The sequence below is a fragment of the Argiope bruennichi genome, chromosome 1 (assembly GCF_947563725.1).
Source record: "Argiope bruennichi chromosome 1, qqArgBrue1.1, whole genome shotgun sequence".
NCBI classification, from domain to species: Eukaryota; Metazoa; Arthropoda; class Arachnida; order Araneae; family Araneidae; genus Argiope; species Argiope bruennichi.
Genome location: NC_079151.1, coordinates 93,634,754 through 93,653,929, shown reverse-complemented (window position 1 = coordinate 93,653,929; position 19,176 = coordinate 93,634,754). Strand labels below are relative to the sequence as shown.

Sequence of the window (19,176 nt, the reverse complement as noted above, 5' to 3'; positions counted from 1 at the left end):
TCTACGTTACCTCGTCCCCTCTGTACGTTCAGGGAATGCACAGAAAGATAGGAGAAAAAATAAAGTGCTATATTGTTTAAATATAAGAGAATGTTGAATGAAGATCTCTTCCACTAGTTTTGATTAAATAGAATGTGCAGTAATGAAGTTCTTGGGATAATCATTTCTTAAGTTATTCACCTAGCTTCGACATTCAAGGGTTGCCCCCACCCTTTCTACGTTACCTCGTCTCCTCTGTACGTTCAGGGAATGCACAGGAAGATAGGAGAAAAAATAAAGTGCTATATGGTTTAAATATAAGAGAATGTTGAAGGAAGATCTCTTCCACTAGTTTTGATTAAATAGAATGTGCAGTAATGAAGTTCTTGGGATAGTAATTATTTTTAAGTTCTTCACTGGGGGCACAAGATAGAAGATACTTAACTAACACAAACAGAAACTTTTACTTCAAAATAACTGTTCAGAAATAAAAAGTAATTTTTTTTCAATCTTTAATTTTGATTTCAAATTACCTAAAATAAATGTAAATTATTTATGATATTTTTATTATTGTATGAATTGAAAATTTAAAGAACCAGTGAAAAATTCAAGTTATTAACGAATCCAAATTAAAAAATTTCGAATCAGCCAAGTTCCATTATGATTAAATCTAATGGTACATTAATCACATAATAAAAACACAAAGGGAAAATTTTATATAAAAAAATTAAAATTGTGTCCATACTAAAGTTATTGCTTTATTTTAATTAAAATGTAAAATAATTCAAGGATAGAATGGTAAACCACTGTCTTTGATTTTGAAACCTACCGCGTACTAATTTACTGCGCACTTTTCATTAATTGTCAGCCTTTTCAATTGCGAAACAAGTTTGAGAACCTAATAATTCTATATTTATCTGTTCTCTTGATTTAAATACGTATAATCATTTTTCTAAGCTAACATTAAATGTTGCGAGAATATTATTTTTCAGACAAAATATCCCTAAATACTTCATTAAAATTCCTTAAATACATTTAAAAAATGTTTTAACTTTCTTAAAATTCATATAGTAGCTAAAGATTTCAGTTTAAAAATATATACATCATTTATAAAGTCCACCATATTCAAAATTCATTACTTGACGTAGCCTTCTATGAATATATATAAATTTTTTATGTGTTAATAATTTTTGAAATGTAAAATTATCACCCAAGCTACACTTATACAATAATTGCTTTTCAATTTTTCTTAATGCATCCGATTACGTTCACAAACCTTCTTTTAAAATAACGATGTTTGACACAATATTTTTGTATTTTCAAGTGACATTTACCCAAAAGCTAAATATCAAAGAAAAGTATTTTAAAATTAAATAAATCATTTTAGAAAATGAAAATTTTTCACCAAATTTGACTTTTACTTCAAATGCTCTGAATCACAAATAAATTACCGGCATGGTATAATCTTCTCTATATATAATCAATAATTTATTGTCTAGAAACTGAGGTAAAAGTTTAGAAATAATTTAACTTTCTTGCCATTTACAAGTGTTTCAATGTAAAATCATTAATATTTGTTTGGAATTTTGCTCATTTTTATAAAAATTTAAAAGGTACAGAAGTTTACTATAGTTCATCATTGCATTTATATTTTAATTCATTCTTTAGACAATATTATAAATTAAATGTATTCCCCATTTCAGGCTGCTTAATAATCATGTATAAAAAATGAACATTTTTGAGAAAGCCACAGTTGGAGAAAAATTAATCTAAAGTATTTGTTTTTAATTTTCAATGAGATGAAAAAAAAAAAGATTTTTTGTTTCTTCAAAACTTCCAAGATAGGTAGGTCATTCCTTCTCTCTTGATTGAAATTCATTTTTTTTTTTTTTTTTTTTGTAATTTTCCAATTTTTCAAGGGTTTTTTTTTTTTCTCTCTCTATTCTAATTAATATGTATTCTGGTCTGTTATGCAGCTGATACCAGCAGATTTCGGTATTTCTTCAGTCTTTTAGTTTGAAACTGTATATTAATTTATCTAGAGATACTTTTGTCAATTAATATTTATTATACGTCTGATTTAATTGTCATAATAATGTCATGTTTTTACTGTCTGAGATTACAGCATCACTTGTAAATTAAGATATTTTAGTGTTTCAGAATTATCTAAATTTGCAACAATGCTGTCAAAGACAAAAAGTGATATAAAAAATATTCCATAATAGTATTTTGTATATGGTAAAAGAAATTAAATGGGAAAGGAAAGAAAATTTAAATAATCTAAGTAAAAATAATGATTATAATTATTTATTACATTGTTTAGTGTTCCATTTCAGCAGTTAAGTTCTATTAAAAAGTGTTTAATTTCCTTTTTAACTGTCGAAAACATAAAATAAAACAATTTTGAAAAGATAAAATAAAACAGCTTTAAAATAAAACATTTAAAAAGTTTGTGAATATTGGTCAAAATTGGATTTTAAACATGCACCGATATCTTAAAAACTATAGTGATTATTGCATTTAGTTTGTTAGTATTTTGGAATTTATTTCTTAATTAACAAAGACGATTACTCCATTTTTAGAAGAAATTAGGTGGAATCGAGCCTCTACGTTTTTTCTTTTGACCCAAATTCGAGATTTTGCCACCAAGTCAGAGCTGTCTTATAGTGGTCACGGAGTGATGCCTATAAAAATTTTATTTCTTTTATTGGGTTAAACTTTACACTTGAAGTGATTAAATTATTGATATGATCTTCAGCAGATATGTTTGAGAATATTTGAGTGAATAATTGTATCGCTTATTATTATGATGATAACTTCTAATTAAAAAAAAGTAAATATTGTATACAAATAAAACTTTTCAAGTGAATACAATGTGATTTCTAACATTAATGGTAATAATACATGGATTTTACACATAATAATTTCATGGCAACTATTTGGATATTTTCTTTATTTCTAATATTAATAAAAGAGAGTACGTGTGTGTCTGTGTAAATGTATATATTGACTCTCCCTACTAGACTACCCTTTTGATATCAGGCATATTTACATTTTGAAGACTAGAAATACGTACTTCGAAATGTTAAATAATTAAAAATTAATTAAACATTTGACGCTTTTCAATGATTATTTTTAAAATATTATACACAAAAAGATACACAAAAAGAATTTTTACTTTATTTTAAAAATGAAATCTTTTTAATAGCACTAATTTCAATTCTTTTGTATTTTGTAATTAACTTATTAGCATAATTTTAATAATTTTCAGCAATAAATTGTATTGTTGCAATGAAACTCAATTTTTTTTTTCCTTATTTCATCTTACTTCATCTAAGGTTTTCTCTCACAGTTTAAAGTAAAGGAAAAAAATATTTTAGTTATTATTTGCAAAAGCCAGCGTGAAGCTTGAAATAGATTGCTTAGATATTTATGTTTTTAAAGATATTATGACGTCATGGGACTCGACTTCATAAGGAAAATTCATTTACGCAATAAACAGATCAAGAGTTAGATTAACCGGCTAATTAAAATTAAACAGTTTTCATATTCCTCAGAATTTAATATTTAAAAATACTACATGGGGGGTCAAAAATTAATGCATGCGTGATTTAATTTAAATTATACACAACCAACATTCCCACCAAATTAATCTCTAATATTGCTATAAGGCTGTGAATTTTGACACCAAAACTAACAGTGCCATAAATCAATATAAAGTATAATAATTTAAATAAGATTTAAAAGCGTCACATTCCTAAAAATGAACTAGATACTGGAAAAATTTTATAAAAAAAAAGAATTTAATTATTATCAAAACTGACCTTTTCATTTCTGCTAACGCGTCAAAATCACTAGATTAAAAAAATATTCAACGGATGCACCTCTTATATCACGCCCACTTGCAAAAACGCTGATGTCAAAATCCCTCCCACACCCTTTCTACCACTAAATTATTAAAAGAGGCAGCAGAGGCGGCATGTTCAAAGGGATGAGATCAAAGAGAATGGTCCCTTTTTCATCAGCCGATTATTGATCACCCTGCGCAGCAGCGCTCCCTGTATTCACATTTATCGTTCGGGCCCCGCATCAAAACATGGCGGGTTTTCATTATTCTATGAATTTACTGCGTGTGCTGCCTGTTACAGCTTTTTACAGTTTTTGTTGTGTTTGAGCGTCATGGCAGGTAAGATTAATCTTTTGAATATTTTTTTCTCCTTTATGCTTTTAATCTTTCGATTTACTGAGTTGGTTTAACAAAGTTTAAACAATGTATGAACACATGTTGATATCTTTAGTGAATTGCTCGTTTAAGAAAGTGTTCGTTTCTAACATAAATATGTGAAATATAGTTATTTTGGAAAAGAGAAAATAGTTTTTCTTTTACTTTTAAAAGATGCAACTGTAACTGCTTTTTATATATATTTTTAGAATTTAAATCTCATAGATAATTCTAGAGGATACTAGAATTGTTAATAATGATAATTCTAGAGGATACTAGAATTGTTAATAATATAAACTCTAACTTATTGAACTTACTAACAGAAGTTGAAAATCATTAATAAACAACTGTTTCAACTAGCATGTTGAGAACTGTACAATAAATAATATTTCATTTAATTATTTTGCTATCAACAAAATATTCGCATTAAATACATCTTTTTCAATAGCATTGTTGACTGTCGTTTGAGCCTTGCATCAAAACAAGGCGACTTAATTTGCATATACTGAATTATCTTTAATAAAATATTAATACAAATACAGCATAACTGAATAAACTGCATTCACGTACTAAAATAATGAAAGCGGACATCAGTCATTTGAATATTTTATCAACTACAAACATCTTTAACAAAAATGTTAAGTTACGCGCCATATTTTTATTTTGTCTCAAAAATAAAATAATATGAAATGACTATTAAAGCATGTATATTGTTATGAGAGAGAAAAAAAAAATCTCTGACTTCCAGTTTCTCAGGAACGTTTCTGAGCTCTTGATTTCAATACATGTCAAATCACAGCTGTCATTTTCAACTTTATTAACTCATCAATCTTATTTTATTAAAAATATGCTTTAACATTTTATAAGTTAAATATCAAATGAAATAAAAAGAGAGATTGAAGTGTCCTTTAAAAATATATACTATAATAACTGCCCCCTTTCTTCTCTTTCTTTCTCTTCTTTTATCTTTCTTTTCTTGTTTTGTTTATATAAAAATAAATAATTGAAATATAAGCTAATTCAAATAAATCTTTTGTGTGTGTATGTTTTTTTTAATCTTTCAATTTATTTTATGAATGAAAGAAATTTGCATATATTAAAATTATACCTCCCCAACTTTGCAACATATTTAACAATGCTATGTTTTATTACAAAAGGAAAGCCTCCCTTGGAAAACATGAAGCATAATGTAATCGCTTAACAATGTTATGTTTTATTACAAAAGTAAACCCTTACCTGGAAAACATGAAGAATAATGTAATCGCTTGGGAAAAGGTTAATCGCCATTACGAATTTTCATATCATATGGAAAAAAGGAAAGTTTATGTTTAAATAGTGGTTTTTGTAAAGCTTTTCCAAAATACTAAAGTAACGGTGTTTTGACAGTAATTCTCGAATTTTGAATAAACAGCATTTAACAAATCAATCTAGGTCACATTTGCGTCCTTTTGCAATCACTAGATTTTGAAATTTTATATGATCAAATTAATGAAAACTTTTTGTATTACTTAAATATATTTTTTTATTCTAGTAAGTTACATTTGTCTTTTCTTATATTAATTGTAGTTGTAGTTCCAAGATTAGAGAGTAGTCCTTTTTTTTTCATGTTACTTTTGATGTTTCATAGGTAAATGTGCTCTATATGTCCTACATGTTGAAAATCATTGTATGGAGATAAATTTAGTAGGTATTTTTTGGTTGAAAATGAAATTTTTTTGCCATTTATTTTACAAAAGGATTTGTCGTGCAATAATATCAAATAAAATATTTTTTTCTTTTTTAGCTACTTTGACATTTTTTTTAGTAGTATAATAAATATTTGCAAACACTTTTTTCAGTATAACTGAAGGAATGTGTAACTTTACTAACCTTTATACTTTAGCTTTTAAACTTTAAGAATTAATTTTTTTCAATAAATTCGGTGCTTACTGCTTTTGGCAAAATAAAAGAAAAATAGGTGACAACATAAAGTAAAACTCATTGAAAGTTATACCATACGTATTAGTTGCTGTTAAAAAATATTGAATATTTAGATGAGTCTCACTGATTGCTTGTTTCTAATTTTTGACTATAATAAAATATTATATTTTTTTAAATATGAATGTCATAGCCCAATTTTTCCTTAGAAAAGTATATCTCTTTTAAAGATACATTTAAAATTTCAAATGATAATTGATTTACAGAAATGAAAAATAATTTTTAAAAAATAGCTTTGCATGGTACCTACTTAATATGCTATCTGAAACACAAAATATCTTTTTCCCTATCTTTAAAAACAAATTAAGAAAAATTCTGTTAGCAAAAATGATTCTAAAAGAAATTACTTTAAATCTTTAATTAATCTAATTTTGCCCTTATATAAGTTAAACAAACTAAAAATAACTTTATTTCTAGAAATTGGCTTTAAACCTGGTTCATTACATTTTGATTTGATTACAAAAATATGAGTACTAAATTCTTTTTGTTAAAATCTAGGAGGCGAGGTTGTCAAGATTAATTCTGTAAATGCTGTTTCCTTGGAAAGACACTTTATTTGGTATGAAGCATTTTAATCATCCTCACTGTAAGGATGCTGTTATAGATGTTAGATTTTTACCGTTTAAACTTTACATTTAGCATTTTTTTACTGACACTGTAAAGCTTGTTTCCTTCTACAATCGCTTGGTTTGTACCGGAGCAATCTTGTGGTAAGTAGGAGATTGAAAAGAGATTGATTAATATCAAGGCATTTGGAGTTCACTTTTAAGAAAAACTAAGATATTTGGTTTTGATCGTGTGATTTCAAGATCATATGATTCAGATGCACACCAACGATTATTAGAATTTTTTTCCATTAGAAAAAAAATAAACTCATCAACTAAAACACCATGTTCAAAATCTTTAGGACTAAAATATTGGACCGTAGGGATTGTTTAAGAAAGAATTATTCTTAATAAGTTTTAAAAATTGAATCAGAGAGAACTAATGAGTTTTTCATAAGTCCCTTGAAAAATAAAAACTTTCCAAGCTGAATTTCATGTTCATTTTGATTTTTTTTTATTGTAATGGATACGTTTTTGAAATATTATAAATAATATTTTCTCATTACAGACTAAATTCATACCATCTTATTTAAGATTATTGCCACTGGTTTAAACTGATTGAAAGCACACTATGTGAATCCATTGAAACAACTAATAATTAATAATTTATATCAAGTTTTATTTTATGTACATTTTTTTATTTTTACACTGGTTTTTTCTAAATCATTTATTAAAAAAACGGATATTTGAAAATACAGCGTTTTAAAACTTATTCAATAAGTTATTTACTTGAGGATTCAAAATTATTAAATTTATTTTTAAAACTGTGAACATATTAATGTATCTGCTTACTATCTCAACAGCCATTTTAATAAGCATTTTAAAATTTCCTTTCAGAAAGTTGACTTTTAAAAAATCAATAGTAATTCCTAAAAACCAAATACATTTGCTGAAATTCAAACTATTTCAATAACATCACCATTTACTAATCCATTTCTTAAAGTGTTTTATAGTCTAAATTGTATTTTATCGAAAGATGTCATGTACTGGTATCTCGAACTGATTTTCAAGGGAAAATTATATCAATGGCAGGCTAAACAAAAAGCATTTACTGTGAACAAGCGAAAAATATGATTGTTTAATATTTACAAAAAGTTTTTTATCTTTAATTATAAAAAGAACACTCACCATATTTAGCTTAAAGTTTTCTTCTTATACGTGACTCTACTATTTGAGGAATACAGTTAATTGTCATTAAAAATGTTGCTTCAAAAATCAAGTTCAAGATTCTGCTGTTCTTAATTATTGTAACAAACATTAAAAAACTATCAAACATCGTTTGAATAGTTTTTTTATAACTAAGAGATCCTACATAATTTTTAAAAATTCTGTGGGAGCATGAGATCGAAAAGCTTATAATATCTTTTTCTTCAATCATTAGCTTAACCCTTTAAAGGGTCATTTTTTCTAGTCATATTATGTTAAAATATTTTAGGCTTCAAATTAGAATAAGAAAAGGGATTCATTTAGCTTATTAGATAAATTTAATTTGATTAATTAATAATTAAGTAACAAATCAAGACACATCATTTTTGTGTGAGATAAAGAACTAAAACATCTAAGTTTCTGTCTTTCTAGAAAAATTTGTCAGAACTTATGCCAACCTACATAATTTCATACAAATATTGATAAATTTGGTGGGAAGCATACTTCCCACGGCCCTAGAAAGGGTTAAAGAGGAACATCTATATCATTATAAATGCTAAATCAAGAATTAAAACTTGACTAAGGAAAACAATTTTGGTTTGAGTTAAATGCACAAATACTAAGTATTTTTCACTTAAATGCACAAAATGTAATTCCTCTATGATAACTGGAATGGCTTTCTCTGTGATCACATAAGGACAAATTTTATTTCGCGAGAAATCATATAATATCAAATATTCTAATAAGAATATCGACATTTTTTTGTTTCCTTTGTCATTTATATCTCAGATTACAAGATTTGTTTTCTCGCCTTTTTTTAATTCAAATTACAAGATATTATAATTTACTGTGAAATTTTGCAGCCTCCACTGCCCATTCTATGCTACACCACTTTTAGCGTCATAAATATAAATAAGAACACAATATTCATTTAAGGAAATAAAAATACATTGTCAAATTATCCATACATGTGTTAACGGAAACAATACTGTATTTTAAAAAATAATAATTCAAACTAATATTTTCAATATAATGAATATTTCGTTTTTATCCATCTCACATTAAAAACAAATAATCAACAATATCTTAAATTGCAAAAAAATTCATCTCAGATGAAGGCAAATAATTAACTTCAGTAATTAAAAAGAAAAATAGTTCTTTTTTTAATTTCTATTGCAGAAAAATTATGAGAGAAGACCCTTTTATAACCATTCTGATCGAAAAACTGAACAACCTCAAAAGAGACCAAGAAGTTAGAGAAAACTTGGAAGATTCTCTTCGTGAATTCAAGGTAGGCAATAAAATATCTAAATTATTTATCTGCTGATTTGATTAATAAAAGCAAAATTCTATAATATTCTTAATTATATTAACTAGGTTCTGAAATTCAATAAAGAATTACGTTGAATTCCCATTCAATTAATTAAATTAAAATATAGTTAAGAATCAGCGGAAGTGATGTCCCTGAAACTTTCTCGCATATTCCCCCATTAATGTACTCAAGCATTATTAACCTTATGATACCGTACAATACCTTACTGGCGAACAAAATTTCGGAAAGATCTTATTACAGTGCATCTTTGATGATGTCGTGTCCGCGTTGCCATGGAAAGGTGGTGCAGTAGCTTCTGAGGGTAAAAACCCCTGAGTACCCGAGGGCAAAAGTCTGACTTCTAGCTCATATGAAGATGAAACTCACACTGTCGCTTCCACAACCCCTTTTTACAGGGGGGCACATTCACACACCTCACAGATAGAACACAGATGAAGAACAACCGTGCCCGAACCGGCTCGAACCCGGGACGCCCAGAATCTTTGGTGATTTTTTGGGCGTTTAATGACTGGTACGTTGATAAAACGCATGAGTATTTTGGGCACCTTGGCTAATTAATATCAAAATTTGACACAGAAGTACAATTATAATTGGAAAAACGCATATACTAAATATCATTTTTTTACGTTTCTGAGTTATCGTTATCACGTGCTTATGAAATTGGTTACAAATTTAATATAATCCTACACTTTAGATATCAAATATGGATATCAATCTATCTAACTATCATCTTTTTGTAGTTATTATGATATAATCGGGCAAGCTGTCAGACATGCTGCCTCTCTATGGATTTCGTTTAAAAATTAAAAGAAATCTATAAATTTGGAGTAGAGATTATTTACCTAACTTCATCCGTCCAATTCAAAGCGTTTTTGAGATATTGTGTTCACAAACAAACAGATAGACAGACAGACATAATTCCAAAAATGTACTTTTCAGACTCAGGAAGATCTGAAACATGGACATTAATAAAAATCTCGAGTAAGAATTTTTTGACGATTAAAATTCTTCCGCTTTGTATGAACTAATAAGAATATCAAATAATTTTAAACGTGGGCCGTAATATCCTGGTTGGGGAGGCATTGGATTCGCATTCCTTAGGTTTTGAGTTCGAACCCTACCGGCTGAAGACTCTCCGTGCGTGTGGTAGTTTGCGCATGTATAAATCTGTCTTGGTCACTAAGTCCTCCATGTCGTGAGTAATACCACTGGCGGCACGGGTTCAGAGGTGATGTTTCTCTGATTCAGGTCTAAATTACGATCTGTGAATGAAATGCATAAATGAAGTCAGTCTTGTAAAAAGTGTTGTGACGCGTGAATAGCTAAGACGTACACTTGGCCCTAGTTGGCGCTGTTGAAAAAACAAGAGACGCTCACTCGGCTTAAATCGCTGACAGATAACTGTCAGTGGGCTTGTAAAGCGCCGTAAGTCACAACACATAATTTTAAACAGAATAAATGAGACAAAAAGAAAAAAAACGCGCAAAAATTCCCAATCTATGGTGCTCGTATCTTTGAAATGACTGGAATAAGTCTGAAAGAAACTTAAGTCATTACAATATTCTTTCCACCTTTCTAAACAAATATTTTTTACGATTAACCACTGAGATGCAATTGTTATACAATAATAAAAACATCAAACTTTAACTTTAGGTGCATATTTACCAACCGATTGAAATAAAATTTGGCATATAAACTACAATTGCAGTGGCAAGATCACATATCAAATTTTATATATTTAAGTCATTATGTTTTTGATTTATCACTTTACAATAATTTGAAAGTACAGACCGACAGACGGACGGTCAACTCCTAGACGAATTTGGCTCTAAATATGATGTAAACTATACTATAAACGCTAAACCTGTGTGCCAAATTTTGTTTTATGTAGCTCTTTTGTTTTCATAGTTATTGTGTTAACTTATATTCGGACAATTGGACAGACAAACTTCCACTGAATGGATTTTGTTCCAAATTTGAAAAAAATCTACAAATTTTGTATATATACCAAAATTTCTCTATCTAGCTCAAGGAGTTTTTGAGTTATCATGTTCAAAGACAGGCATAATATCAAAAATGTATTTTTCCGTTTCAGGGTACTTCACGTTTCAGAAAAACATGAAGATTTGTCAAAATTTCGAGCTCGAATTTTCAGATAATTACAGCACTTTTTCTATATTTTATACAAATATTAAAAACTGAATCAAATGTTAAATTAAAAATAAATACTAATTCGAATTGCTTGACACTTGAGCTAACCTGAGTCTTTAACCTTATTAATAAAAACTGTTTTGGTCGAAGGAATGATTGGAGGGTCTGGTAGTTAACGGTACTGTGTGAATGTTACGTGAGAAAATAAAGACTGGTAGCCACTAATCTATAAAAGCGATGCTATTTCGTTAAAATTTTGCTACTTAAGCTAGATATGTAATTTTTGCTTAAGGTTACAGAAATTAGGAAAATTTTAAAATTTAGAAAAACATTTATTTCCACAAGGCAACCAACCACATATATGACTGGTAGTGTAAGAAGGGACTTTACAATAAAATATATTTTTGTATTCTAAATGTATTATTATTTTACCAAAGCTCGAATTAATAAAATATCAACATGAAAATAACAATATATTTTCAATTACTTTATGTTTTATTTTTGGATAAATACTAATGCAAGATGTATTGTAGTTCAAGACATAATTACATAAAGAAAATGTTTAAAAAAATATTTCTTCAATTTATTTTAATTGCATGTTATATTAAATTGAGTAATGTCAACACAAATCATATAATTAGTAAGTAATATAGATAGTTACATGGTTTTTTTAGAATCAAAATATAAAATAGCTTTAAATGCTTTTTTTCCGTCATGTCCTTTAAATCCTTCTAACCAGAAATAACCAAAAATTTTAAAGATTATACAAGGGTGTGGAGATTGCATTCCCGAGGACAGAACCGAGTTCCATATCTGCATATTATAACCACTAGACAAAAGTGATCACCTTTGTCTGGAGGCTGTCAACTGGCTTCTAAAGCTACCACCACAATCATAGAAATAACCTGAAAAGAGCATTGAGAATGCATATTTTTTTCTGATGATATTCCAAATTCTGCAGAAAAAGTTACCACAATCACAGTGCCAGAACATATGTGCATTGTATGCGCATAATCTTCGTGCATGAAACCAAATATAGCACGGGTGTAAAACCAAAACAAGCAAAAGTTGGCACGATAATCGATATGACAGCTGCTATTATTACACAGATTACTGCTAGAAATAGGCATTTTCCGTGAAATGCGTGTTGCAGGAATCTAGAAAATTGTTTGATTTATCGCTCTTTATCGTTGCAAAGGAACATTAAACTTACATGCATTCATTTTATTCCTATTTAGTTTTATAGTCTAAACCAGAAGACTATATACAACAAAAATCGTGCACAATTATTTTTTTAAATTGTCTTTTTAAAGATTCTTTTTCTTCTTACTTTTATTGTACAATGTCTGTACTATGCGTAGAGATATGTAAAAATATAACTGCTTAAATAGTGTAATATTTGGATTTGTAATTTAAATAGTTTTGCATTATGAAAACAGTATTTTGTGTTATTTGCAGAACTTCCAGTCTAAAGTATTAAATAAAACAAGAGTTTACTTTTCCAAGAAAAAGCAATCACAAAAAAGTAGTGAAATCAAAGGCATCTTGAAGAAGCCAAAATCCAAAAATAGCGTGCCTGATGAAATAGCACATTCCAGCACAACTCATTCAGTACCAAAGTCAAATGACAGTATAAGGTAAGAAAAATTTAGATTTCTATTTTTATGGACTTTGTAAAATTGAAATATTATAATAATAAATGGTTGCAACATTATTTCTTAACACAAAACAAATTTTTAATGCAACTGAGCAAAATGTTCATTTCTTAGATTGTTCTCTTATTTCCTGATCCTATTCCACCTCTTTTATTTGATGAATTCAACATAAGCTCTGTAAAATTGCTGAAATCCGCAATTCTCTCAATCCGAGTGAAGGGATAAAAGTTTGTAAATGTTACGCAAATTCTTTTAAAAGATACCTATAATTTTCTTACCTAAATCGACATGTGTAAAGAAATTCCTATAAGAATCTCATAGTATATAAGGAAGGAGGATGAATATTTTCACTCTCTTTTACGCTCTTCTGCTCATGTATCGCTGGCGAATGGACATCAGTTTTGTCCGCGCTTCATGTACATTCCCACGACATAATAAAAGCGAAGTTTAAAAATTCAAAGTGTCTTCGACCACGAAACTGCTCAAAAATATATATTTTGCATTATATATAAAAAAAAATAGTTACATTTTTACATATTTCCTTGCATTTAATGTGCAGTATGCGCGAGTCAGTCATTATATACAGTGTGTTTTATTATGATCAAACCAGCTTCCTTTAACGGACAAAATTTTGGATTTTAACCCCTTAAAGGGCCATTTTTTTTTCTAGTCATATTATGTTAAAATATTTTTAGACTTGAAATTAGAATAAGAAAAGGATTCATTTAACTTATTAGATAAATTTAATTTGATTAATTAATTCATTTGGTTAATTAATAATTAAGTAACAAATCAAGACACATCATTTTGTGTGAGATAAAGACCTGAAGCATCTAAGTTTCTGTCTTTCTAAAAACATTTGTCAGAACTTACGCCAACCTACATAATTTCATACAAAGATTGATAAATTTGGTGGAAAGCATACTTCCCACGGCCCTAGAAAAGGTTAAAATAATTGCTTCCTTTCAATAAAAACTTCCTAAATTATAATTGCAAAGCATACAAATTATGAAATCAGAAAAGCATCAGAACCAGCAACAAAAAAATAGGAATAGGTGGAAAATTCATTTAATATCTCAGAGTATTTTTATTCAAGTTAATTAAAAACGGTTAATCGTATAAGTACAATAATTTTTAATCACACATTGTAAATAGCATTTGTCAGTTGCAGTACATGTGAAAGTCAGGAGTATGCTGCTGATTATTTTATTTTTCAGTCATAATTCAACAATGAGAAGGTATCCGAAATTATTTCAATCTATAAAAGCATACGGAGACAATATTCTGGAATAATAAAAATTACACAATATTATATATGCTTAATTCAACAATTTATTGTGGAGTTGAAATTGTTTGATTCCTAAATAAATAAAAAAAATGAGTATCAAAAATAATTTATTCTCTTACTTTTTTCTCTCCCAAAAATCTTATGAGTCAAAATAGGTTTGGTACATCTCATCAGGTACTGTCTTCCTGGGTCTTGTTTTCAAATGTGTTCTTTTAATAACTGAAATTGAATATGTTTGATCACTATTGTATTTTATGCGTTTCACTTTGAATTTGTTTGTCACTTTTGATAAAAACGTTGGTAATAAAAAAATATAAAACAACCACAAATGAAAATTTATAATTTTTGAACATTTTTTCCACATGGCCATATTTAATCATAATGGTCCCTATACGGAAGTATATTACAAATTTAAAAAAAAGACCCCACTTCTGCATTTTATCATAAAGATCTTAAGCAGAACAAAACTGATTAAGAGTGATAAGTTTCATGCTTTGAAAAAAACTATAGTTTGATACTAAGTCAGCAGCAACAAATTAAGAAATTGATATTTTTTAGTTTATAATGTATCTCATGTATATTTAAGAAGTAATGTTTTCAAAAATTTATAGTAACTGCAAAAAGCTTTTGTATTATGGAACAATATTAAATTTATTATTATCTGTCCAAATGTAGATTTAAGACGCCACAAAAGGTTGTGAAAGACAAGAAAGAGGATTTCACAGTTGTAGGCTACTGCATTGGCGGCAATCCTGTTCCATACAGCACAAAAGTGCGAGGAAAGAAAATCACTTTAGGTCGTTTCAAGACACTCTTTAACAGAAAGGGAGACTTCAGGTATTTATTTATATGAATCTTGTTTTGCATCTATACTAATATGTATATCATTTATTTTATTGCTCTACAATAAAAATATATGCAATCTTTTTTTTTTTCCTTCCAAAAAAATTCAATTTTCTACATCGTTTTTCAGAAAACAATCACCTTTCAAATAATTAAAAGAATTTAAATTTTTCTAATATACTAATTATATTTTCCTCAAAGGCAAATTATGCTAGGTCAGGGATTTAACAAATAACATTTATAACGAGTCTAAAAATGGAGCATTTTCATTTTCTGTAAGATCATCACAGTAAAAGCTGTGTGTGTGTGTGTGTGTGTGTGTGTGTGTGTGTGTGTGTGTGTGTGTGTGTGTGTGTGTGTGTGTGTGTGTGTGTGTGTGTGTGTGTGTGTGTGTGTGTGTGTGTGTGTGTGTGTGTGTGTGTGTGTGTGTGTGTGTGTGTGTGTTAATATTCGAGAAAAGCAAGAAGTCACCCTCTCAGGTTTTGTATACAAGGGTAATTTTTCCCCCAATAAAAATATATCTTAAAAAAAGACGACACAATCACCTTGAAGATTCAGGCATTTTTCTTATCGGTCGAATCCAGGAAACTTTGGTTTCTTAGCTAGATATTCAATTCAAGGAAGAGATGACAATCACTCGGCTCTAAGCCACATTCTCGATGGTGTGTTGCAACAGAAGATCTCGTTTAACGAGTTGATCAATAAATTTGAAAGAATGGGAGTCTTTCGAACTCTAACTTGTTACCGGGATGCTAAAATCCCAGGTAACAAGAATTGGAGGATGAATATTTAGACATTCTTGCTCCATTTCTTTCCTTGAAAGAGAGCTCAAAGAACTTCCAGACTAATAAGCAACTTCAAAACAATGTTAAAGATAATTTCACATCACTGACGGCAATATTTTTGGGAAGAGGAGATTGGAAATCTGACCCACCGACATGACAAATACCTAAATCTTCATGGCAATCTTCATTGAAAAGTAAACATGTTTGTACATAATTTTTGGTAATTAATTCGTTGCGTTCAGCTCTTGTCTTTTCTATAGCCCATAGCAGGTTGGAGAAAAAAACCGTCCTTCATATGTATATGCTGACACAAGTGATGTGTTAATTAGAAATCACATTCTTATTATGATTTTTTTTTCTTTACAGTTGGGAAAAGGTTTGATCTTTAACAATAGTTATTATTATTATTAAATCCATGACCAGGGAGTAACACGTTCCGAGTTGAAATATACAATACAGAGAAAAGATAATTTGGGAAAGCAGTCGAAGCTTTTATAGCTTTTAAAGGGAATTTTTCCCTTAATTTAACTATAGTACAATACGCGCGTTAACTGAAGAACGTGGAAACGAAATCGCGCGCAACTCAGAAATTAGAGTAAAGTTTTAACGCACATGATTAAAAAAAAAATTTTTTTAAACATGAATAAATCAGAATTAATATTATATATAGATGTATAATATTTAGGGCTTCTGTGGCTTGGTGGTAAGGTCTTGGATTCGGAACTGGATTTCAGGTTCGAGACCCGGTTACACTGAAAAAACACCGCGCAGGAACGTCTACTGAGCCAAATTCATTGGACCAAATGCCCTCCCACTGGCGTGGCACGGAAGCTAGGAGCGGGGGCGTCATCTCAGATGTCATCCTCGCCATCTGGCTGCGGTTCAAAATTACGAGGTCCATCCCAAAATAGCCCTAGTGTTGCTTTAAAACGGGAAGTTAATATAACTGAACTGAAGGCGTAAAATACTTACTCTTGTATTGCCAAAGTGATGTAAAATTTTTGCTGGAAAAATGGATTGCATTAACAAAGGAATCTCATTTAATTGTATATATTTACTGTTGCAGGTTCTTCTTCAAGCGGTACTGCAATGAATTCGGGACTAACGTAGTGTTTGAGGAAATAAATGATGATGAAGAAGTTTTACCACTTTGGGATGGAAAAATATTTGCTCTGGTAGAAGAAATAGAGGAACATAGATTGTAGTCCATTAGAATGTTGTTTTTTCTAGAGATTGATGGATAGGAATAAATAATTAATGAACATATTTTGGTGTGACCATAACTGCAGTGAATTCACAAATAGTTGAAGTTTGCACTAAGAAACTGAAATCAAAATATTAAAATATAATCATTTTGATGAGAAAATGTCATTAAGGAGTAGCAAACCATTACAGATAGAATAATTCCTTTGCAATGTTTCTATAAAAAGTATTTTATTTACACTCATGTATTCAATTAAACCTAATTTCTCAACAGCCAAAATTGTATCAAAACGGAAGCTGAAGGTTCTAAATTTAAGTGACAAAGTGAATTTAATTCTTGAATTAGAGAAAAGTCCTCACATAAAGAAAAAAATTTTAGCAAAGAAATATGGAATTCCACCAAATACTTTATCAACAATTTTAAAAAATAAAACTATAATTCTGGAAAGATATGCGTCAAACGTCAATCCTAAGTGCAAAAGACTAAAAGCATGTGGCTTTCCGCAAATTGAATCCGCTCTCATCTCATGGTGTCAGTCTTACCGTATGGAATGTGGCAATATTCCTATTAGTGGAATAATGCTACGGGAAAAAGCGATGGACTTTGCTAAAGAAATGGGTGCTGAAGAATTCAAGGCTAGTTCTGGCTGGTTAGAAAAATTCAAAGCACGTTATAAAATTGTTTTAAAATCCCTGAATGGAGATGCAGTAGAAGATTCTCAAATTAGCAAAGAAGAAACCTTAGTCCAAATTCTAAAAGACTATGAAGCAGATAATATTTTCAGTATTGATGAAAGTGTTCTGTTCTACAAATGCTCCCAAAATAAAATGGAGTCAGAAGATGAATCCGTCTTGGAGTACAAACTAAATCAGAATAAACTTACTATAGTAGTAGGCGCTAATGCGTCTGGTACAGAAAAACTTCCTCTTGTAGTTATTGGAAAAGCCAAAATTCAGTATTCTTCTGAAGATGTGGAATCTATTCCTGTAGAATATTACATGAACAAAATGGTTTGGATGACCTGCGATTTATTTGAACGCTATATTCGAAAGCTAGATCACAGGTTTCACTCAAAAGAGCGGAAGATTTTATTGCTTGTAGGAAACTGCAGAGCACATTTTGAGGTTCCAGATTTAAAAGCTATTAAGCTTGAATCCCTGCCAAAAATTCCATCTGTAATGCTACAACCTCCTGACAAAAGTATAGTTAAACGTCTTAAACATTTATACCATGAGCATTTGGAAAGAATGTCCATTGGAAGTAATAAAAATAGTTTCAGTGACAATATTGACGTTTTACAGGCCATAAGAATCCTTTCTAGAAAATGGGACAATGATATTTCTCAAAATATAATAATCAATTCTTTTGATATCCAGGGACTTTCTGCTAAACAAATTTCTAATAATGACAATATATTTAATGATGATTCATCTGGCAATGAACACGAAAGTCTAAATATATCTAATTTAAACTGCGGTGGTGAATCTATAGTTGTCACCAGAGATATTTCTGATGTAAATAATTTTGGTACTGTGAAAATTAGAAACAATGAATCTGCAAAAGACATTAGTGTACTAGTCGAATCACCAACTGATACTGATGTGACCATAGCCATTGCTACCATAGAATGTTATTTAAAAAGTCGAAGCAGTATAAATGAAGAGTTACTTCATCATTTGCAAAAAATTAGTGATTTTGTTTCAACACAAAAAAGGAAACTATGATAAATCACTGTATAATAAAAAATACTATTTTTAAGAAAAATTCAGTGATTTTGTTTCCTTTTGTTTATACATTATTACACAATAGAAATTAAAAAGAATCATGTTGACTTATATTATTTGATAAGACTTAAGATCAATGTCCAGTTTCTCGCCAACCTGACAAAAAAAATATGCCAACATTTCAAAAACTCGCCAAAAGGCTGGTATCTTAGATGTGTGGAGCACATCTAAGATACCAGCCTTTGGCGAGTTTTTGAATGGTAT

The 19,176-nt window shown here is 29.2% G+C and overlaps 1 protein-coding gene across 1 annotated transcript; it reads left to right on the top strand.

Annotated features, from left to right (window-relative positions):
* The first annotated feature begins 4,079 nt into the window (after window positions 1-4,079).
* On the top strand, window positions 4,080-18,912 carry LOC129973652 (tigger transposable element-derived protein 4-like). The gene is made up of 5 exons (XM_056087510.1): window positions 4,080-4,165; window positions 9,109-9,220; window positions 12,872-13,050; window positions 15,032-15,193; window positions 17,051-18,912. Exon 5 carries the CDS (start codon window positions 17,431-17,433, stop codon window positions 18,910-18,912), a length of 1,482 nt encoding a protein of 493 aa, XP_055943485.1. The 5' UTR covers window positions 4,080-4,165; window positions 9,109-9,220; window positions 12,872-13,050; window positions 15,032-15,193; window positions 17,051-17,430.
* The last annotated feature ends 264 nt before the right edge of the window (window positions 18,913-19,176 follow it).

Coding starts and splice junctions, on each gene's coding strand:
- LOC129973652 (XM_056087510.1), top strand. CDS start 17,431: ATGTATTCAATTAAACCTAATTTCTCAACAGCCAAAATTGTATCAAAA.